General features: G+C 40.5%; 1 protein-coding gene across 4 annotated transcripts in view; it reads left to right on the top strand.

Annotated features, from left to right (window-relative positions):
- ADGRV1 (adhesion G protein-coupled receptor V1) overlaps nt 1-23,591 on the top strand; it is a 627,077-nt gene that overhangs the window by 95,406 nt on the left and 508,080 nt on the right. For all 4 annotated transcript variants that reach the window (XR_012320105.1, XM_073678624.1, XM_073678616.1 and 1 more), the window contains 5 exons: nt 642-755; nt 8,660-9,225; nt 12,981-13,245; nt 13,350-13,679; nt 21,743-21,919. Coding sequence is in view for 3 of the 4 variants with exons in the window: in XM_073678624.1 (XP_073534725.1) it covers nt 642-755; nt 8,660-9,225; nt 12,981-13,245; nt 13,350-13,679; nt 21,743-21,919 (1,452 nt within the window). In the remaining variant the exon portion in view is untranslated. The remainder of the gene's footprint in view (nt 1-641; nt 756-8,659; nt 9,226-12,980; nt 13,246-13,349; nt 13,680-21,742; nt 21,920-23,591) is intronic.

Below are 23,591 nucleotides of genomic sequence, written 5' to 3'. Positions count from 1 at the left end.
GAGAAAACAAATGCGCAAATGTGACGTCACATGAAACAATGAAGTTCAGAGCATATGTAAGCCAACCATATCCAGAAAGAGGAGGTGGGGATGGAGCCCCTATTGAATCGCTCACCACTTGCAGATTTATACTATAACATACGGTATGTGTACTATACACTACAGTATTTGTAGGTTTACATCATACTTTTTTATCACATGTATATTGTCTTCATATTACCCACTTACTAGATCTTGTGTCCACTACGTTGGACTTCGGTATGTTGAGCTGTATACACCAGTTGGTGTTTTATAGTGTTTTCATTTGCTGTGCTTTATTTATCTTATATTTTGTAATAAAGTTTTTGGATGTGCAGTTTTGTCTTTGTATATACCTTCTTGTTTTTTGCCTTCCACTTCCTGTGTCAGTGCAGATCACAGAGCCGCCTGCGCTCGATCCAGGTTGGTAGCGGCCATTGAATATCATTTCGTTTGTCATTATTACCAGCTCCAAGCGGCTCGGCAAACTTTCTATTTGCCCAGACAACGCTTTTAACTAAACTTCCCATATTTCATGGTATTTTGAATTGGTGCCACATGTTATAGGTAAATCTGCAAGAATAATATTTGACCATTTCACATTTTCTGGCTTGTTTTTGCAGATAGATGGAGGGCTAAATCCAGCTGAGGAAGATCTAATTCCGGCTAAAGGAAACATTACATTCCTCAGTGGGAGGTCAATCTTCATTTACAACCTCACAGTATTAGACGATCAGGTAAGATAAAGAATGAATCCCTCGATACTTGCATAGTGACCAGTGCAGATGAAGACGTTATTTTTTGTAATAAGACCCGGGGAAATGCTGTTTGAAAAATATTAAAAATGGCTGTAAATTCTAAGTATTCAAAATAAGATGAAATTAATGGTGGTGGACCACAAAGGTACTCACCTGATAAATCCCACGCTGCTCCGCTGATACTGTCTGCTGGTCCTCGTCTGTCTTTATTTACTTTTTTTAGCAGCAAGGATGTACTATGCATCCATGCATCTATGCATGCTGCAGTCAATCACTGGCCTCAGCTGTCACTTGCTGTATATGCTAGTATTACCACCGGGATTAACTTAAAGGGGTTGTCTGAAATACAAATTCATTTTCGTGTGAAATCTCTATCTATTTAATACCATAATCTAAACTATTTTCTAATATACTGTAACTAAAAATTCCCAATCCTTCCATAACTACATTTTGATTATGCTTTGTTTGAGAATCTCCAGTGCATGTTGGGATACTGAAACGAAGCGTCATCGGGGGGCAGAGGCTGCAGTCTCTGCCGCAGCCCCTGCACCCTACCTGAAATGAAGCTTCATCAGTGACCTTCCTTTCAGGGGCTGGGCTAGTTTCTGCTTTGTGACTCTGTGATGTACGCAACGACACTGCGCTCGCTCACCGGCTTAGATCAGTAGTAATGAGCCTGCAACAGAGCACACCGTCTTGTAAGATGAATGCCCATCTTGTAAAGACCAGCTCCGTCCCTGCAAGTGACATAACTTATAACTTGCTGGTCCCCCGTGCCTAAGACCCACACCTGTCTCCAGAACAGGAGTCTTCTAAGGCTGCGTGCCCTCTATGCGTTGTTTAAGCGTTTTTGCCGTGGAATTTCCGCAGCGAAAACGCTTAAAAGACGCTTGGTAATACGTGCCCCATGGTCCCGAATGATAATCCGCATGTGCTGTGCACATGCTGCGGAAATTTCCTCTGCGGATTATCTTTGTGGAAAAATACGCATGTCCAACTTTGCAGACACGCAGCGTAATTCCGCCATTGACTTGCATTGAAACGCATATTATCCGTGTCAGCACATTTGCACACACGGATATTATGCGATTCTATGTGTGAATGGTACCCGGGTCTGGAGAAGAGGAGACTCTCCCCCAGACCCAGGTACCATAAAACCTGTAGAAAAAAGAATTTAAAATCAAACATAAATATTATACTTACCTTCTGATGGCCCCCGGTGTTTTCTCCGCTCAGTCTGGTCTGTTGTATGGGTCGCGGTGGTGTGAGGACCTGCCATGATGTCATTTAGTCATGTGACAGGTCACACGACCGCTGACAGTGGCGGTTGCATGACCTGACACATGACTCAATGACGTCATCACAGGTCCTTTCACACAACCGTGACCAATACAACAGACCGGACGCAGCGGAGAAAATACCGGGGGCCATCGGAAGGTAAGTATGATCTTTATTTTTTAACATTTTTATTCTTTTTTTAACTATTACTTGGTCACACTGTATAAATCCATGCCGGTTGCATGGATTTATATAGTGTGACCAAGTTGTCAAGCACTTTTCCAAGTGATGCAAAAATCGCTTGGAAAAGCGCTTGATAACCCGCATGCAGAAATGCATGCAAAAACGCTTGACAAACGCTTCTACCTGGCAGGAAAAACGCATGTAAAATCCGCATGCGTTTTTCCAACCAGGGAGAAGCGGTAAAATATGCAGCGTTTCTACATCATGGGCACATAGCCTAAGTGTGCTTGACTGAATTCAGATTTCCTATAAAATGAAGAGATTCGTGCATTTGCAGTCACAGCTACGTAGAGAGAGATCCGCTATCACCTTTACATTCACAGCACCCGCAACACTAAGCAAGAGGTGAGATTTGGGAACCACTGTTCTGGAGATACTCTGGGTGATGGATCCAGAAGTAAAGATACAATTAGAAAGGCCAATTTTTATCATTAATAAGCACTAGTGATGAGCGAGCATGCTCGCCACTGCTCGGTACTTGCCCGAGCATCTTAGTACTCGAGATGCTCGGAGCTCGCCGAGTACTTGTGCGATGCTCGGGCGGGAGCTCGGGTCCCCGTCCTGCATGTTTGCCGCTATTTAAAGCGCCAATCATGCAGGGATTGTCTGCCACTCACTGTAATGCCACAGTCATGGTGGTTGTGGCATTACAGCGATTGCCCAAATCGATAGGAACAGTGCTCACAGTGAAACATGAAAAGCCGGCAATCGATCAGCCGCATACACCGGTACCCGACAATTTAGAACAGAAAGAATAGAGCATCACACATAGATTAGATAGATATAAACACATCAGTCACATATATATGAAGTACAGTGACAGTGTTGGTTACTGTACTTGTCATTTAGTGTTAAAATAAAGGATTTATTAAGAAAAAAATTGGCGTGGGTTTCTCCGTAATTTTAGTCTCTAGCGGAGGTTAAGCAGATGGCTGGGGCAGATGTTTGAAGCCTGGGAAGGGGGTAATACCCATGGAGCTTCCCAGGCTACTAATATCAGCCCCCAGCTGAATACCTAGCCTTTACTAGCTATTAAAATAGGGGACCCCCCCCAAAAATGACGTGGGGTCCCCCTATTTTAATAGCTAGCAAAGGCTAGGCAGACAGCTGTGGGCTGATATTAATAGTCCAGGAAGGGTGCCATTAATATTGGCCCCCTCCCAAGCTAGAAACACTAGCCCTCAGCCGCCCCAGAAATGGTGCATCCATAGGATGTGCCAATTCTGGCACTTAGCCTCGCTCTTCCCACTGCCCTGTAGCGGTGGCAGTGGGGTAATAGGGCTGGGGTTGATGTCAGCTTATAATGCCAGCTGACATCAAGCCCAGGTTAGTAATGGAGAGGTGTCTATCAGACACCCCCATTACTAACCCCATAGTGAAAGTTAAAAAAAACACCAACACCCACAATAAATCCTTTAATTGAAATAAACACACATTCCTTTAATGTTCTAAATTAAACTCTACTTACCGTATCACCCATTCCAGCTGAATCCCATGTCTCCTGCAATAAAAGTAAAATAATTAACCAACCTCATCCTTACCTTTCCATGGTTCCCAGGACGGCTACAGCTCTGCTACATTGAGATGACAGGCTGGATCGCAGCAGAACGCTGCCATCCAGCTTGCCATGCTGCAGAGACACTGAGAAGCTCCTCAGTGTCTCGCTGTGATGGTATCCAGATGAGCCGGGTTCATGTCAAATTAACTCAGCTCACCTCATGCACGTCACTGACAGCTTGGGAGAATTCTCCTGCGCAAGCGGTGCCGGCAAATTACTTCACCCCTTGAGCAGGAGAATTCTCCCACGCTGGGATGGAATTGAGATGGCAGGCTGGATGGCAGCAGAACGCTGCCATCCAGCTTGTCATCCTTCAGAGACACTGAGAAGCTCTTCTTGCTTGCTCTCCTCAGTGTCTCTGAAGGATGACAAGTTGGATGGCAGCGTTCTGATACCATCCAGCCTGCCATCTCAATGCCATCCCAGCGTGGGAGAATTCTCCTGCTCAAGCGGTGACGTCATTTGCCGGCACCACATGCGCAAAAGAATTCTCCCACGCTGTCAGTGACGCGCATGAGGTGAGCCGAGTTCATCTGGATGCCGTCACAGCGAGACACTGAGAAGCTTCTCAGTATCTGCGCATGGCAAGCTGGATGGCAGCGTTCTCAATGTAGCAGAGCTGTAGCCATCCTGGGAACCATGGAATGGTAAGGATGAGGTTCGTTTATTATTTTACTTTTATTGCAGAAGACATTGGCTTCAGCTGGAATGGGCGATGAGGTAAGTAGAGTTTAATTTAGAACATTAAAGGAATGTGTGTTTATTTCAATTAAAGGATTTTATTCTGGGTGTTGGTGTTTTTTTTTAACTTTCACTATGGTGTTAGTAATGGGGGTGTCTTATAGACGCCTTTCAATTACTAACCTGGGCTTGATGTCAGCTGGCATTATAAGCTGACATCAACCCCAGCCCTATTACCCCACTGCCACCACTACAGGGCAGTGTCCTGGGCTATTAATATCAGCCCCCAGCTGTCTGCCTAGCCTTTGCTAGCTATTAAAATAGGGGGACCCCACGTCATTTTTTTTTGGGTCCCCCATTTTAATAGCTAGTAAAGGCTAGGTATTCAGCTGGGGGCTGATATTAGTAGCCTGGGAAGCTCCGTGGGTATTACTTCCATCCCAGGCTTCAAACATCTGCCCCAGCCATCTGCTTAACCTCCGCTAGAGACTAAAATTACGGGGAACCCCACGTATTTTTTTTTAATAAATCCTTTATTTTAACACTAAATGACAAGTACAGTATCCAACACTGTCACTGTACTTATTATATATGTGACTGACATGTTTCTATCTATCTAATCTATGTGTGATGCTCTATTCTTTCTGTTCTAAATTGTCGCGTACTGATGTATGCCGCTGATGAATTGCCGGCTTTTTTAAAGAGACGGGTGCATGAAAATCGGAGGGCACTAGTGTGTTCCAAGTGCCCTGCTATGTTTTTCAAGCACCCTCCTATATACCCTGCCTGCCTGTCTGCCTATATATTCTGCCTGCCGTTTAATTGAGCACTGTTCCCATCGATTTGGGCAATTTTTGACCTTCTGCAGACCGCTGGGGGGTGACCGCCAGAAAAATGTTCGAGTTTCCCATAGACTTACATTGGGCTCGTTGCTCGGGTTGAGCACCCAAGTATTCCAATGTGCTCGACCCGAGCTTCGAGCACCCGAGCATTTTAGTGCTCACTCATCACTAATAAGCACCGATTAACTATGTATTAGTCAATCAGCACCCTTGTACTGCTGTTTACACAGGCCGACAAGTACTGATAGGAAAGAATCGTTTTGTCCCATACACCCTCATTTGATTAGCAGCACAACCCCTGCTTACACTGAGCAATGTGTTGCAGATAATGATTATCATTATAAAGTATCCAATTACTCAATAAACAAGTGTTTTATTTGTTCAGTTTGTGATCACCGGCATGTTGGCATGATATCAGTTCCTCTAAATGACTCAAGAATCACATTTATCAGATGTATATGACATACATTGTGCTAATGCCATAAATGTCTAAGATAAAAGTACAGCTTTAAGCAACTATGTAACAGTAACAGACTAAAAAAACATAAAAACAATATTATTATTACTTATTTTCTAATTAGATTTGAAATCGATGTAGAGGTGTCTATGCACAATCAGCGCACTTGATTTGTTAATAACAGGAGATATTCTCTTATTGATATGCATTAGATTTTTGTTTTATTCATGAGCTTCCTAATGTAATTGATATCCATCACATGAATATTCATTGATCCACAAAACAGCTGCCTTCACTTCTTTGTTTAAACATTTCCAGCAGGTTTCTCAATACATAGTGGGCCAATTATATGGAAACACCTAAATTAAATGGGAGTGATTGGTGATATCAACTTCCTGTTGATGTCACATTAGTATATGGGAGGGGGAAAACTTTTCCAGATGGGTGGTGACGATGGCGGCCATTTTGAAGTCGACCATTTTTATCCAACTTTATTTTTTTCAATGGGAAGAGGGTCATATGACACATCAAACTTATTGAGAATTTCATAAGAAAAACAATGGTGTGCTTGGTTTTAACGTAACTTTATTCTTTCATGAGTTTTTTTTACAAGTTTAAGACCACTTATAAAATGTGTTCAAAGTGCCGACCATTGTGTTGGATTGTCAATGGAACCCTCCTCTCCCACTCTTGACACACTCATAGCAACACCGCAGAAGAAATGCTAGCACAGGCTTCCAGTATCCGTTGTTTCAAATGCTGCACATCTCGTATCTTGATGGTACGGTGTGGTATATGGTGTACAAAGATAGTGGGGCCATTCTTCATCAGTGGAAACCTCAATGCCACTGGATATCTGAAATTGCTACATGATGATGTGTTGCCCTCTTTATGCACTGAAGATGGCAGGTTCCCTGAGTTTTTCCAGCAAGATGGTGCACCACCACATTATGGGTGTCAGGTCTGAGCATTCCTACATGAAGTTTCCTGGAAAGTGGATTGGTCGTCGTGGGCCAGTTGAATGGCCACCAAGGTCTCCCGATCTGACCCCCTTAGACTTTTATCTTTGGGGTCATCTGAAGGCAATTGTCTATGCTGTGAAGATACGAGATGTGCAGCATCTGAAACAACGGATACTGGAAGCTAGCATTTCTTCTGCGGTGTTGCTATCAGTGTGTCAAGAGTGGGAGAAGAGGGTTACATTGACAATCCAACACAATGAGCAGCACTTTAAACACATTTTATAAATGATCATAAACTTGTAAAAAACTCATGAAAGAATAAAGTTACGTTAAAACCAAGCACACCATTGTTTTTCTTATGAAATTCTCAATAAGTTTGATGTGTCACATGACCCTCTTCCCATTGAAAAAAATAAAGTTGGATCCAAAATGGCTGACTTCAAAATGGCCGCCATGGTCACCACCCATCTGGAAAAGTTTTCCCCCTCCCATATATTAATGAGTTACAAACAGCAAGTTGTTATCATCAACCATTCCCATTTAATTTAGGTGTATCCATATAAATGACGCACCCCGTATTCTTAGTTCCATTGTATCAAACTACTGATTTCCTTATTTGCCAATTTCTTAAAGGGCATTTTGTAGTAGGAAGAACCCTTCTCAGTCGTCTATATGGGCATATCGGCCATAGAAAGCTGAATAAAATGATTCCTTGATATCTGTTGTCCGATGTCTTATTCCAGAGAAGTCCCCATTTTTGTTACAATGTAAATGAGCTGTTAAGATCTATGGGCCGGACACTGATCTCCCTGAGAATCTGACTCCAGAGATTATTTTAAATGAAAGGGGGAGTTACCACTGTGAGACGTGTAGATCAGGAGAGCAGACTGTGAGTTTTTACATGTCTCTCACTGGTAACACTCCCTTTCCTTTAAAATAACCTCTGGAGGCAAATTTTTAGGTAAATGTGTCCCTCCCATAGATCTTAACAGCTCATTTACATATTAAGAAAAATATGAATTTTCTGGAATAAATGATCGGATCACAGATATCAAGATATCATTATATTCAACTTTCTATGACCTACATGCCCATATAGACGGCTTTGTGCACCCTTAGGCCATTTGTTTGCCCATTAAACTTTATGGTCACATTGTTGTATACACAGAAAATACATGATAAACATGGTGTGAATAGAGTCTGACACATACAATGCTAACTGTATAAAATTTGTGTTATTTTAATGTTTTGATATTTTATAATATGTGAGCAGGTGACTGATGACGATGATTAGTCACATTTATGTGCATGTACTTAAAGGGTTTTTCCATTTTAATTAAAGAGTAACCTTCATTTTAATTTTTATTTAAAAAATCTATACAATAAATGAACAAAAGCAACTTTGCAATATATCTTATCAAAAAAAATTACTTCTTACTCCGCCTGGATTTTTCATTCTCAATTCATGAGTAAACTCTGTATTAATTGAAGACAGATGTTCACATTATTGAGATAGGAGATGACAGTTGGTGCTTTTAAAATTCTATGGAGAAGGGAGGAGGAGGAGCTCGAGACCGACACAGACATTCTGCTGCAAGTTCCATATAACTGTATAAGCACCAACTGCCATCTCCCTAATAATAGGAAATGTGTATTTCACAGAAGACAGATTTTAACCTTGAATTGAGGATTTTGAAACTGAATGATCAGTCCTGGCAGAGAAAGAAGCAGATTTCTCTGATAAGATATATTACAATACTTTTTTTATGTGTACTATTGATTTATTGAAGAAATCAAATAATGCTTTCTCTTTAAAGGTTTAATCCAAAGTCCTCTAAAATAGTTTCACTTTTATTTCATAGATACCTGAAAATGATGAAAACTTTACTTTAAGACTTACAAATGTATATGATGGTGCAGAGATCAACACTACAAAGAGCACATTGCAGATAAATATAAAAAAAAATGATAGCCCGGTGCGATTCAGTCAGAGCTCTTACATGGTTCCTGAGACAGAAGATGTGATCATTATTCCTGTGACCCGTGGAAAGACTCTTACTGATACTGTTGTTGGTTCCGATGACTCTGAAGTCTCCATCAAATACAGAATCATAACTGGGAACTCTTCATCTAGCGCACAGCTCAAAAATGACTTCATAGACCTCCAGCCAAATAATACAATTATATTTCCTCCAAAGGTTCAGGAAATTGCACTCAAATTTCAAATTATTGATGATGCAATCCCAGAAATAGCAGAGTCCTTTCAAATTGTTTTGATGGAAGAATCCCTACAAGGGGACGCTGTTCTACAATATCCAAGTATTGTCTACGTCACCATTGAACCCAATGATAAACCCTATGGAGTTTTGTCCATTAGCAGTGCCATTCTTGCACAGATAGTAACTATTGATGAAGATAAAGTATCAAGGTAAGGTGGTTATCTAAGGAACAACATTCTTTGTGACAGAATTTAAGTGGCCCTCCACCCTGGCATTGAAAAGGGATGTTACATTTTTCATGTATATTGAACCTACCTGGTGTTTCACGTTTGCCTTTTGCTGCTTCCTCTGCTGAGACTGAAGTTCTGGTCCTCCAGCATCCATCATGGCCTATGCAGTGGCATAGAAAGCAGTGATAAGTTTGAACCATGCCTCCACAGCACAGGAAAGGCAGAAGAGGAGTTGTTCAGTCTTACGTACCACTATGCTTCCCATGCCACTACAGATGCCATCTTTCAAAGAAAAAAAATATTCAACTCATCCATAAATGGTTGGTCAGTTAGAAAAAAAGAGTTTTATATGTGTTTAAAATTGAAATATACAGTGGTGCTGGAAAATTTGTGAAACCATCAGAATTTTCCAAATTTCTTAATAAATTTGACCTGAAACTTCATCAGATGTTCTAATAAGTCCTAAAAGTTGATAAAGAAAAGCAAAGAAAAGAGTAAAAAATATTATCCAATGAAAATGATCCAGCATCACATATATGTGAGTGGCAAAAGTATGTGAACTTGAAGGTGTTTTCAGCCAATGGAATTACAATCAGGTGTAACCTGTTTTATTTGAAGAACAGGGATCTATCAAGGTCTGATCTTCACAACACACATTTGTGGAAGCGTATTATGAGCAAATGAGATTTCTGTGGATCTCGGAAGAAGAGTGGTTACAAAACCATCTCTAAAGAGTTTGGACTCTACCAATCCATAGTCTCGCAGATTGTGTACAAATGGAGGAAATTTCAGACTATTATTACCCTCCCCAAGAGTGGTTGACCAACAAAGATAATTCCAAAAGTAAGGCATGTAATAGTCCACAAGATCATAAATGAACCCAAGGTAACCTCTAAGTAACTAAAGGTCTCACTTACATTAGCTGAGTCTACTAACAGGAGACATTAACCAATAATGGTGTGCATGACAGGACTGCAAGGAGAAAACGACTGCTCTCCAAAAAGAATATTATTGCCCTTCTGCAGTTTGTCAACAATCACCTGGGCAAGCCAGAAGGCTTTTGGAACAATGTTTTGACGGATAAGACAAAAAATAGAGCTTTTTGGTTTAAATGAGAAGCACTATCTTTTACCATCTGTGAAACATTGTGATGGGAGTATCATTGTTTTGATCTGTTTTGTTACATCTGGGCCAGGATAGCTTGTCATCATTGATGGAACAATAAATTCAGAAGTATACCAGCAAATTCTAATGGCAGATGTCAGGACATTCGTCTGTGAGCCGAATCTCAAGAGAATGTGGGTCATGCAGCAAGACACTTATCAAAAGCACACAAGTCATTCTACAAAAGTATGGTTAAAGAAAAATAAAGTATTGGAATGGCAAAGTCAAAGTCCTTAATTCTATATAAATGTTATGGAAGGACAAAGAGCGAGCAGTTCATGGGAGAAAACCCACCAATATAACAGAGTCGAAACTGTTTTATAGGGAGGAATGAGCAAAACTTCCTTCAAGCCAATGTGCAGAACTAATCAACAATTACCGGAAACATTTAGTAGCAGTTCTTACTGCACAAAGTAATAACATCAGATACTGAATGCAAAGGTTCACATACTTTTGCCACTCACAGACTCGTGATATTGGATCATTTTTCTCATTTAAAAAATGAAAAAGTCAAAAATTTTTGACTCATTAGTATAATTTGATTCTGCTTTTCTACTATTAGGACTTGTGTGAACATCTGAATTAGTTTTTGGTCAAATTTAAGGGTTCACAAATTTTCAAGTGTTACTGTATACCATGTACTAATATAGTTTAATTATCAAATCTCCACAAAGTACAGATTCTGGGACTTGATAGCTCCACTTCTGCATTGGGTTCAACACAGGAGGGAGATTTTTATATTTGACATATAATGTGTGCAAAGGGGCTGGCTAACTGGATAATTTGAATAGGTCAACCAACCCCTTTTCTTTGTCTGTGAATCAACTGTGAAATGTAAGGGGGCTGGCTTAGCTATTCAAAAAAAGCCAGTCAGCCCGACACTTTCATAAACATCACTAGTCAAGTGCCGACTCAAGAAGTTCTCTCCTACATGAATCCCAACCTTGTCATTTTAGGTCCATTATTAAAAGCTGGTCAATATACTCGTCATGTGTCCAAGAGATACAGTATGTCTTTGCTTGCTTGTAGATTGTTTCAGCTTGATATATTTTGACTTTGCTCTGCATGTTATTGATATTGGGGGCACTAATATGAAAGATCTCTGTGTGCATCTTGCACGGATGCCATACGTTACCCATAGGCCTCTATGTCATTGAAAACTTCCACCTGTAAAGCATACCTTTTTCACTCGATGGCTGTGATGGTGGTCTCTAACGGATGCCAATCAGCATTTAGGATGCCAAATATTTAAAACTGAAGCTGAAAAAAAAGTCAGTATTTTTCACGTATGCAAATAAAATTATAATAGTGTTATCAGTGTTTTGGATCCGCGTGTCATTAGTGTTTGATCAGTTTTTCATCAGTGTTTTTCACTTATGGATAAATAAATAAATTTCAAGGCTTTTCTTATCCTTTTCAATGTTAAACACGGACCACACACGGATTGCACATAAATGCCATCAGTGAGCTGTCTGTGTTTTTCTCAAACCCATAGACTTGTATTAATACTTTTCATCTGTGCTGCTGTTAAAAAACCAGACATGTTTCTGTGATTTTTGCACAAATACATAGTCCGCAAAAAAACTCAGACATGTGAATAGAAGCATAGATTATAATTGGTAGGTGTACGATCCCTCAAAAAACAGATAAAACATGTAGAACACGCAGACATCTGAATAAGACCTTAAAGAGAACCTGTCAACAGTTTTATATCTTATAAACCATGGCCATCACCTTTAAAAGCATATAAACTAGGTTCCTATAACCCCTTTTTACTGTTATAGGTGCCCCTGCATACCTCCGAAAAAATGTTTAAAGAGAACCTGCAATCGGGTTTTTCCCATATTAACCTACAGCCACCACCTTTCAGCCCAGCAGGGCAAACTACTGTTCTGCGCATGCGCGAGGAAAGGCCAAAGATTTCCGGCACATGCGCACTACACTATTTTGCTCTGCAGTCAGCAGGACAGAGAGAAGTGCGCCTACGCAGGAGCTTGATGGAGGACACTGTATGGATGACGTAAGACACGTCATCTATGCTTAACACAGAAGGAGAATGGCATCACAAGAAGAAAGGAGGCGCCAGACCTAGACTAGCGATGCCCATCAGACCCGACCACCCCATAGGTGAGTATAAAAAAAGGTCTTTTTTTTGTTTTTCAGGGCGGCTTGTAGAGTTATATACAGCATTCCAGAATGCTGTAAAAAAGGGCTGAAAGGTGTTGGCTGTGGGTTATATGGGAAAAACCTGGTGACAGGTTCCCTTTAATTCATGTCTCGCGCTGCATGCAAATTGGGAGATAAGATCCGATGGGCAAATCCAGATCGCGCTCAGGGCTACTCCAGTTCTTTCAAACACCACCTTTTCTATCCTACGTCATCCACACAGTGTGTGAAGTCTCGCGCCTGTGCAATCAGAGGCTGACAGAGGGAAGTCATTCAATGCGCAAGCGCCTACTTCACTTCTATGTCACCAGCTCCCTGGCTGTTCAATAGGGCAGAGTGCGATGTATGTATATTAAAGGCCATAATACAGAAGTAACAATATAGATGACCTTTTCTCTGTCTAGATATGATGGAATAACTATAGTAAGAAATGGAGGGACACACGGCAATGTTTCATTAAGATGGGTCATCAGGAGGAATAGCAGTGATACGTCACCTGTGACTGCCGATATCTTGCCAGATGCAGGAGTTCTTCAGTTCCTGCAGGGGCAGATGATGGCAACAATTCCCCTCACAATTGTATCAGATGATGTTCCTGAAGAAGCTGAGGCATATCTATTACAGATCTTGCTAGCTCAAGGTGGCGCAGAGCTTGGCTCTCCAACAGAGGTTTGTAATCCAGAAACAAATATTATTCTCATATTTCATCCACAGAGATGTCAAGTTAATATTAAATTTGTATTTACATTGACCTCACCATATTTATTTTTCAGCTTCTCTTCTACATCCAGGACAGTGATGATGTATATGGTTTGATTCAATTTCACGCTATTGAAGAGCAGAAAATTGAGAGCAGTCCTCAGGGACGAGGCTTGACCTTGAGTTTTGTGCGGCATAGTGGAACTAAAGGGGATGTGAAATTAGTTTATAATGCACTGTATATCCCAGCTGGACCAGTGGATCCAATAAGAGCAAAAGACGGAGTCCTCAATGTTTCGTCAAGGAACACTCTTATATTTGAAGAGTCAAAAACAGTTCTCAAAGTAAAACTATCAATAAGAAATGACGCATTTCTCCAGAATGGGGCTCATTTTCTTATACAGGTAGAGTATCATTAAAATGTATGAAAATGGATTTACAAACTTTCTGAAAATATGTACAATACAATGAAGTCATTTTAAAAGCCTCCTTTTATTGGACACTTTTTTCCAAAATCCACAGTATAGGAGAAAGCTTGCTGATAGCTGGAAGTCCAACCATTGAGACACTCATAAATCCCGAGATCGGAGGCCAAGAACAATGACCTTGAATACAGTGGAGGTGTGCACGCTCAACGTCCTCTCCATCCATTGTCAATGGGATTGCTGGTTATAGCCGAGCACTGAGCTTGGCTCGCTCTGGCAGTCCCATAGACAATAAATGAAGCAGAGGCTGAGAATGCTCAACTCCACTCCATTTAAGAAGGGCTTCAACAGAGACACATTCTTTGGGGAGCCCTGTTCTCAGGAGCACTGGGGTTCCCAGCAGTTTGACCCCTAGAGATTAGCAAGTGATCCCCAATCATAGGAGATAACCTATGATTTTGGAAAAAATCCTTTAAACATCATTAGTAGGCTCTTTTAACATGTTCCTTGTAAACAATACAAAATATATATGCAGAGACAGATCTTTGTTACTATCGGTAATGTTTGAGACTGTGGTCCCAGCTCTCTTCAGGTCATTGACCAGATCCTCCCATGTACATTTGGGCTGATTCCTGACCTTTCTCAGAATCATCCTTACCCTACGAGGCGAGATCTTGCAAGGAGCCCCGGACTGAGGAAAATTGACAGTTATCTTGTGTTTCTTCCATTTTCTACTAATTGTGCCAACAGTTGTTGCCTCCTCATCAAGCTGCTTGCCTATTGTCCTGTAGCCCATCCCAGCCTTGTGCAGGTCTACAGTTTTGTCCCTGGTGTCCTTAGACAGCTTTTTACAGCTATTTGGTCTTGGCCATGGTGGAGAGGTTCAAGTGTGATTGATTGAGTGTGTGGACAGGTGTCTTTTATACAGGTAATAAGTTCAAACAGGTGCAATTAATACAGGTAATGAGTGCAGCGTAGGAGGCTTCTTAAAGAAAAACTAACGGGTCTGTGAGAGCCAGAATTCTTGCTGGTTGGTAGGTGATCAAATACTTATTTCATGCAATTTAATTCTTTAAAAATCATACAATGTGGTTTTCTGTTTTTTTATTGTTAGATACTGTCTCTCACGGCTGAAGTGTACCTACAATAAAAATTACAGACTTCTCCATTCTTTGTAGGGGGCAAAACTTGCAAAATTGGCAGTGTACCAAGTACTTATTTTCCCCACTGTATCTACAGAACAGTCTGGTTAGTATAGGAGTATGGAAGGTGTGCTTGTCGCCTGGTAGATCTCCTAATTCAGACTTGACAAAAACTAGGTGACACAGAGAAAAAAATATTTGTTCTTTAGTTGACGTTTTAATTGTTTTGGGATGATCCAGTATTTAGTATACTAATGGGCCAGTATCTTTAGGATAGAAGTAACCGTTTAAAGGTATATTCACATGCTGCAGTTTTGTCTGTATTTTTTCAGTGAAAAACCCAGCATTTTACTGTCTTAGCAAAGGAAATGAGATTTCTCAAATCTCATGCACATGCTGCTTATTTATTTCTTTCAGATTTGAAGCAGTTTTAAATCTTCAGCATGTCAATTCTTTGAGCTGTTTTTACAGCGGCTTTCACCTATTCTAGTGAATGTGAAAAAAAGCATTAAAAAAACTGAGGATCCATTAAAGGTAGGATGTTATACAGACTTCAGAAGGGGAATTACCCATAAAAATTGTTAAAGGGGTTGTCCAGGTTTTTCACAAAAGTCTGCAGTCAGTCTATATGACTGCAGACTTAAGAATCGTCCCATCGCTCACAGACAAATGACTTCATGTATCCGGTATGCATACTTTCAGCCACATTACTACTAGACGTGTCTGGCATCACTCACTGCAAGTGAATTGAGTGAGGCCACGAACAACTAGTCTGGAGGTGGCGGGGAGTATGCATATTGCATACTTTAGGTCACATGACCACTCGGTCTCACGGCCAACACCAGAGAACCCTCACAGTGAGCACTGTGCGCAAAGTGAGGGATTACTGAGTCTGCAGTCACATAGAGTAACTGCAGACTTTCCTGGACAACCAATTTAAAGACAGCCTATATAAGAATAAATAGTTGCATAAGAATTGCTTTATGAACTTGGCACGAGAGTAGAAAAGAATTCTGTGAGGATCAAACTTCTAAAAAAAAAAAAAATCGAAAACCAATTTGATACATAAAGAGTAGGACCAATGATGAAAAAGTGAAAAAGTCAATATTTTGAAAAAAAATAATTGACTACTTCTGTCAGCTTGCATCACTATAGTAATAGTATTCTCACCATTTATGTTCCATTTATATAAGAATTCAGAATCCCAATAGTTTAACCAGTGGAATACAAAATACACTATAAAGTGTAAATCTTACATCCGAAAATCTATAAGCAGGATCACTGTCTGCATTTCTGTCTCTTCACCAATATATAGCTGAATATATATTTTCCATATCAATCTGATATATAGTTTGCTGATAGGATTTGTGTTTAATGCACATTAGTTATAAGGTTTTAGGGAAGAAAACATATAAGGGTAAGACAAAGAGATTGTCAAATCTGCCAAAATTAAGTGGATTTTACCAGGAAATTCAATTGACAGGAAAGTTATTCTGTGAATAGAATATTCATTATTATGAGCTCTATCTCCAGATCCTAGAACATAATAAAAGTAGCATGTAAAAAAAATAAACAACCCCTCACCGCTTGCCTGTCCTGCTGCCCCCACAGTCAGCCAACCGGTTCTTTGGTCTTTCCTTTACCCCTTCCCCTTTGACATCTGGCTCGACTAGGCCTCAAGTATCACTGCGCATCTCACAGTTACTCAGGCGACGCACATCGAAACTACATGACACAATGTCAGAGCGCACTGTGACTTCTGAGGCCTAGTCTAGCTGGAAGCCAGGGCCTGGAGTGAAGAAGCTGAAGAGAATGTTTGCGATGGCGGAAGGGGAAAAGAAGAGGCACAGAGGAGCAGCCAGCAAGCTGTGGGGGCAGCAGGGCAGGGGGGCACTAAGGGGAGTATTGTTATTGTTTTTTTTAACTGTTTGCCTGGCAAACTATTGTCCAGCAAATTGGCTGCTCCGGATCGTCACCATTTGGCTGAATGCTCATGTAGCGAATTGCAAACAATTCGGATCCGGTAGAATTGAAATTTTTGTAAAATTTAAGGAAAATTTTATTCTACTCAAATAAATTCACTCATCTCTGCTTACTCATCCATTGAATGAAATGTAAGTGAAAACACCCAAGGATTGACCGGATCCTTCTCCTCCAGGGTTTATTAATGTCTGAGATTTGTAGTTCTGACATACAGTGCAGCACATACTTTTTTCTTGACATTTGCCCATGGATACCATTTCAGCCATGGAAACCAGGAGAATCTTTTTTGTTAAGAAGCCGTGGGTTTTATTAAAAGACAACAATATACAGGAACAGTAAGGAAGCCTGTAAAGATTACGTAATATAACCCCAATGAAAGTCGGGGTATTATGTCATGCTCAAAGTAGGTGTCTGGCTGTCCTCCCAGAAAAGCTTTACTTTTGTGTAATAAAGAAAAAAAACAGTGACCCACCACTTTATATTAAAAGATTTCTATTTATACAACCTCTCTTTCTTGGACAAATGAGCCAAAAGATCAGTGCACATGAAAAACACTGCCAAACTGTTAACAAGAAAAGCCCGGACTTTTGTTGTGCTACATGGCTTAGAACAAGAGATTTGGAAAAACTTGCAATATACGGTACTTGTACAATCCACAATGGAGTCTTCATTCAATGTGCACTCCTGTCGCTCCTCAAATATTCAGTTGAAGGGATAATCCTTGGGTCTCGCTCACACCACTGTAATTTCAGTCAGGGAACTGCGATCTGAGAAAACATCGGATCACACTCGAATCAATGCTATTCTATGAGGCTTCGCATATGTCTGAATTTTTCCTCGAACTGAACCGATCTGAGGAAAAAAATCGCAGCATGTCCAATTGTGATGCAGACATCTGAATGCAGTCTGATTTCTGCGCACTGACATAATGGAGAAGATGGAGAAATTTTGTTCTTTTACTTCTCCTCACAGTGTGCTCCTTTAAGGAGATGAAGATACTGCCCATGTCCCCCCTTGTTGATACTTGCTGTGATGTGATACATTATAATGGTTTACATTGTTATGTGATAGAGTTGTGTTCTGCCCAGCAACAGGTAGTGAGTAGGTATAGATAGAGTTAAGAGTTGGGGCTAGCCCAGAGAGGGATGGGCTATGTAGCAAGATCAGAAAGGACTTCCTGGTAGTGAGTCAGACAGGGCCTAGCTTGCAGTTAAAGCAGACCTTTGGCCTGAGTACTCAGCAGAGCCGCATGAGGTGGTTGTCTCCTAAGTGAATGGAGACTGAGGCAGTGGATAGCATGATCCTGAGCAGAGAAAGGAAAAGTGGCAGAAGGACAGAATGATTTACCGGAGACGGATCCTGGGACAGGACGCCTGGCAGTACTGCCCTGAGTTTGCCAGACTGAGAGGTAACGGGCCAGGACAGAACAGGGATCGTGAGGCGAAGAGAGTGCTTCAGGCGGTAGTGCCAAGGTGTCAGCAAGCAAAGAAGTTAAGTATCGGCCATAGTGGCAAATTAGTTCCCCTAAGGGAAAGGAGAATGCGGAACTACGAGTTCAGGACAGAATTCTCACTTACTGGACTGTAGTACTGTGCTGGGTTGTGGTGAAGGCTGAGAAACTTGGGGGCAGAAATAAGTAAGTCTGGGAGAGGTAGAGAGTCCGTGTGTGAAGATGCTCCATGTTGTAAGGGAAATGTTCTTAAAGTTATGCACCCTCTATCTATTGTACATAATCCCCAACCAGTTGATATCGAGTAAAAAAGACTGTTTATGTTTAGTTGGTGGTCACACTCATTGAACTTTACACCATCTGGTCCTGGTCAGTTGAAGTCACCGGTATAGAATCATAGAATGGTAGAGTTGGAAGGGACCTCCTGGGTCATCTGGTCCAACCCCCTGCTCAAAGGAGGATTCACTAAATCATCTCAGACAGATGTCTGTCCAGCCTCTGTTTGAAGACATCCATTGAAGGGGAACTCACCACCTCTCGTGGCAGCCTGTTCCACTCATTAATCACCCTAACTGTCAAAAAGTTTTTTCTAATATCTAATCTGTGTCTCCTCCCATTTAGTTTCATCCCATTGCTTCTAGTCTTTCCTTGTGCAAATGAGAATAAAGATGATCCTTCTACAATGTGACAGCCCTTGACATATTTGTAGACAGCTATTAAGTCTCCTCTCAGTCTTCTTTTTTGCAAGCTAAACATTCCCAAATCCTGCAACCGTTCCTCATAGGACATAGTTTGCAGACCAGTCACCATTCTGGTCGCTTTTCTCTGAACTTGCTCCAGTTTGTCTATGTCTTTTTTAAAATGTGGTGCCCAAAACTGTACACAGTATTCCAGATGAGGTCTGACCAAAGAGGAGTAAAGACCGATAATGACTTCACGTGATCTAGACTGTATGCTTCTGTTAATACATCCCAGAATTGTATTTGCCTTTTTTGCTGCTGCATCACACTGTTGACTCATGTTCAGTCTATGATCTATTAGTATACCTAAGTCTTTTTCACATGTACTGTTGCTTAGCTCTATTCCTCCCATTCTGTATATGCTTTTTTCATTTTTATTGCCCAGATGTAGTACTTTGCATTTTTCCCTGTTAAAAACCATTCTGTTGTTTGCTGCCCACTGCTCCAGTTTATTTAGGTCTTTTTGAATCCTCTCTCTCTCTTCTCTAGTATTAGCTATCCCTCCTAGCTTTGTGTCATCAGCAAATTTAATCAGTTTACCCTCAATTCCTTCATCTAAATCATTGATAAAGATGTTGAACAATACAGGTCCCAGGACGGAGCCCTGTGGTACCCCACATCATGCGTCCTACAAGAGCGTAGTGCCCCCGTAGACAAAGTCCACACACCCAGCCAGGACCCTCATCTTCATATAGCATACCAGGGTGTGGAAGATGAGTACCTCACCCACGGCTACAGCCCTGTGCCACTTTACACACCGATTATCTTATTCGAGAGAATCGGATCACACTATGCTGACACTCTGTTCAAACTAATCAGAGTTTGATCAGAGTTTCATTGGCCTGATGAGAGAATGTACGGCCATCTGACCCTAGCCTTGTTGAAAATATGGTGCTTCATAATTACTAAGTCATTAAGTGCAGTTTATAATATCTATTGATGGCCCTCATGAAAGAAGCCGAGATGTCCTGCTCTGGTTTGATCTTTAGGCCAAACTCACCCATTTAAGTGAATAGGTTTGTGAATACAACGTGGTATTCCGTGCTGCCTATTTACCATGAACTGACTGCTAGGGGACACAATATAAACCACCTTTTGAGCCTCATTTTGTTTATTTAGCACATTAAAAAATGAACACACTAAAATTAAATTAAAGAAAAATTGACCGTCACACAGATGATAAACATTGCATTTATTGAACATCCCAGGCAGGCACATGTGAAGAAGGCCTTTGTGTGCATCTACTGGATTGATCTTCTGGTTCTCACCCATGGTTTGTGTTACTATGCTCCAATTGTGTTATTGCTGCAGTGTCCCACTGTGAACCGGTGATTATTCTGAGGACCGCAACCTGAAGGATCCAACTGTCTAAACTTCCCTGCAGGACTGGTGATGTCTTAGGCCAAGTTCCCACTATAATTTTTTTTGAGTATTTTACTCTGCATATTTTCAAAAAATGCAAGTAGCCTATTTTACTTAATGGGTGCAGAAAATCTGCAACATCAAAAACTCACCAACAGCTCAACGTGAGAACGTAGCCGTAGACTCCGCACCTGACTTAAGGAAATGGAAAAGAAAATGGAAAATACAGCACATTAGGCTCCATGTTGCAGCTGCTGTGAGTTTTTTGTTGCACAATTGCAGTAAAACTGCAATGTTTTTGCCACTATTTTTGAAAATTGCAGCCAAAGTTGTGGTTTTATTGCACCACGGCCTCAGCATGTTGCTAGCCCTAGGCTAGGCTCATAAGTCACTTATTTAGTGCATATTTTACACACTTATTTTGGCCTTTTTATGTGAATTTTTTGTTGTGTAAATGCAACTAAAATACAAGAAAGCAATGCATATCGAGTCCTCATTGAAATTAATGGGTAAAATTTGCCTCAAAAAAGAAATTGTCATGTAGCAGATTTTAAAAATTTAACAAAAGTGTATTATCGCTCGTATTCCGCCCTCAAAACAACGCAGCATGTGGATGAGCTTAAATTGACATTTCACTAAATATTTTTATATAAGCTGAGTATTCCCCCAATTTTCGCTGCTCCACGGATTCTGAAACAGTTTTTCTTTTTCTTCTGCTCCCCTCCATTCCGAAGATATGCCCCCCTTCTACACTCTGTAATAATGGTGCACATTTTCCCTCCAACCAACTGGGCATCTACCACGGAACTGCTCTTTCAGTCTTAGGGGAGAAAAAGCAAATGGCCACAGAGAAGTTCTGTGATATACGCCCAGTTGGTTGGAGGGAGAATTTGCACCATTATTACCGGGAATGTTAAAACATTGGAATGAAGGATAGACAAGAAAAACTGTTCCAGAATCAGTATTACATAACATAAAAGTAGGAACAATAGCTCAAAATAATTGGGCTTGGGTATAGTAAACTGTGCAGTAGAGGTAACACTGAAAGAAATAAAATAGTGAAATCCACTTCATTTTGAGATAAATTAAAAACAAACTAATATGTATCAAAAAATTAAACTTCTCATTAATTACACAAGGTACAAGGCTACATACAAACCTAAAAATATCTTCTGACTTTTTCAAGTTAAATAAGTAATTTTTAGTTATCAGGGCCTAAACTCTCATCCCTTTAGAATAATTGTCACTTCTGAGCTAAATTGAGCGCAGCATTTATAATGCTGATTGCATTTGCTGAATATGTCATTAATGTGTTAATTCTGTATTTGAGTATTCATGGAATTCATTTCCCTCCTTCATTTCTAGCTGGAATCCACTGAATTGCTGAGACCAAGCACTTTAGTGCCACCATTAAGCCCAAGACTAGGAACTCTGCAAAATGTCTCATTGAAAGTCACTCCTGACATTGCAAATGGAGAAATTGGATTTACAAGTAATCTGCCAATACGAGTGTCTGAGCCAGAGAATGTCTCCCATAGTGTGGTAAGTAAAGAGATGTTCCAAAATGTAAGTAACTTTATTGTGTGAGTTGTGTTCCTATTTTGAACCGTTTGTCAGGACCCTTTCCCCTGGGTGCATTCACTTGTCTGGGGCATTTATACATTTCTATTGGATTTCTCTTTACATTTTATATAAACATACATGTTCAATAACAATAAAAATAATGAATTTACGGAGAGAATCTTTTCTTGCTGCCGTCTGAGAACCAGAGACAAATGCACATTAGAAATAAACCAAGTCGAAGATCATGGGTCCTCCAGCCAGACAATGATCCAAAGCACACATCCAAAAGTACACAGGAATGGTTGAAAAAGAAAAAATGGACTGTTTTAAAATGGCCAGCAATGAGTCCTGACCTCAATCCCATTGAAAATCTTTGGGGTGAGCGGAAATCTGCCATTCGGAAAGGAACCCTGCGAACATTCAAGAGCTTGAACAAACTGCAAAGGAAGAGTGGGAGAAAATTCCAGCTGGGAAGTGCAAGAAGCTTATAGATGGCTACAAGAAACATTTGGAGGCTGTCATCAATGCCAAAGGGAGTCCAACCAAGTATTAATTAGGGGTGCCTTTATTGCTGCACATGCTGTTTATTCTGTTCCCTCTTTGAAATTGCAACATGGAAGTTGAAAAACAATGTTTTATTGTTGTATTACTTTGGACCACTAATGAAAAAATCCTGAGGATATAACTTCCATTTATTTCTGAAGATATTGTACAGTCTATGAAAAAAATGAAGGGGTGCCAATAATGATGAGCAGCACTGTATATGAAACTCTAGAATACCTATTCTTAACAACTAGTGACAACCATGGATGTAATCAAAGTGGATGCAGGAGATGTGGTCACACCCAGGCCCAAGCACAAAAAGTCCCTTTGGCTTATATGATAAAAACATGTGATATTTGGGGGTTCTCTTTAAGATTTTGCATTGGAGTGCAACTGCTTCTAGTTACAATTCTGATGATGATTACCTTTAAAGGGAATCACAATATGGCCTACTGTTTTCTTTTTTGTTATCTTTCATATAATGATCTGGCCACTGGAGCTTTTCTAGACTTAAACTTGTTATTTCAGGAAATGCACATGTACATTGGCAGCATTAGACTGACTCAGACCCTTTGTTTTTGTATTAAAGCTTCTAATGAGTGTGTGCACAGGTCATTTTGAAGGGAGGTGAAGCAAGGAGAGCCGTGACATCGCCTGTTGTCATTGGTGGATCTTGTGTTATCAACTAGTGAGGTGTTGCCTGTGATTGCAATCCAATCTGAGATGATAATGAGACTACTGAAAAGTCTTCAGGAAGTATAAGTTAAAAAAAAAAACAGTAGCTAGTGTGAATATTGCAAGATTTCTATTTTTTATTACAGATTATGATATGAAAAAAAGCTAAAAACATTGCTAATTTAACAAAAATTAGTTGACAGGAAGGCCTGAGTTAAACCATATTTTCTGATGATACCGTCCATTATTAATATTATTATCATGAAAAATTGAGGAGCTTGGGAAGTGCCAGGGCCGGTTTTAGACAAAGAGGGGCCTTAGGCAAAAGTTTAAAGTGGGGCCCCAAATGCTCACATATTGCACCATCACAAAGAAACATTTCGGTTGTATTTATATGTTGAATTCAGACCGTTAAACGACCGTGATAGACAGT

This window comes from Phyllobates terribilis, unplaced genomic scaffold (genome assembly GCF_046119375.1).
Source record: "Phyllobates terribilis strain yellow unplaced genomic scaffold, ASM4611937v1 Scaffold_1__5_contigs__length_1240528914, whole genome shotgun sequence".
NCBI lineage: Eukaryota > Metazoa > Chordata > Amphibia > Anura > Dendrobatidae > Phyllobates > Phyllobates terribilis.
Note: the sequence above shows the minus strand (reverse complement) of the source record. Positions and strands in the feature narration are given on the sequence as shown.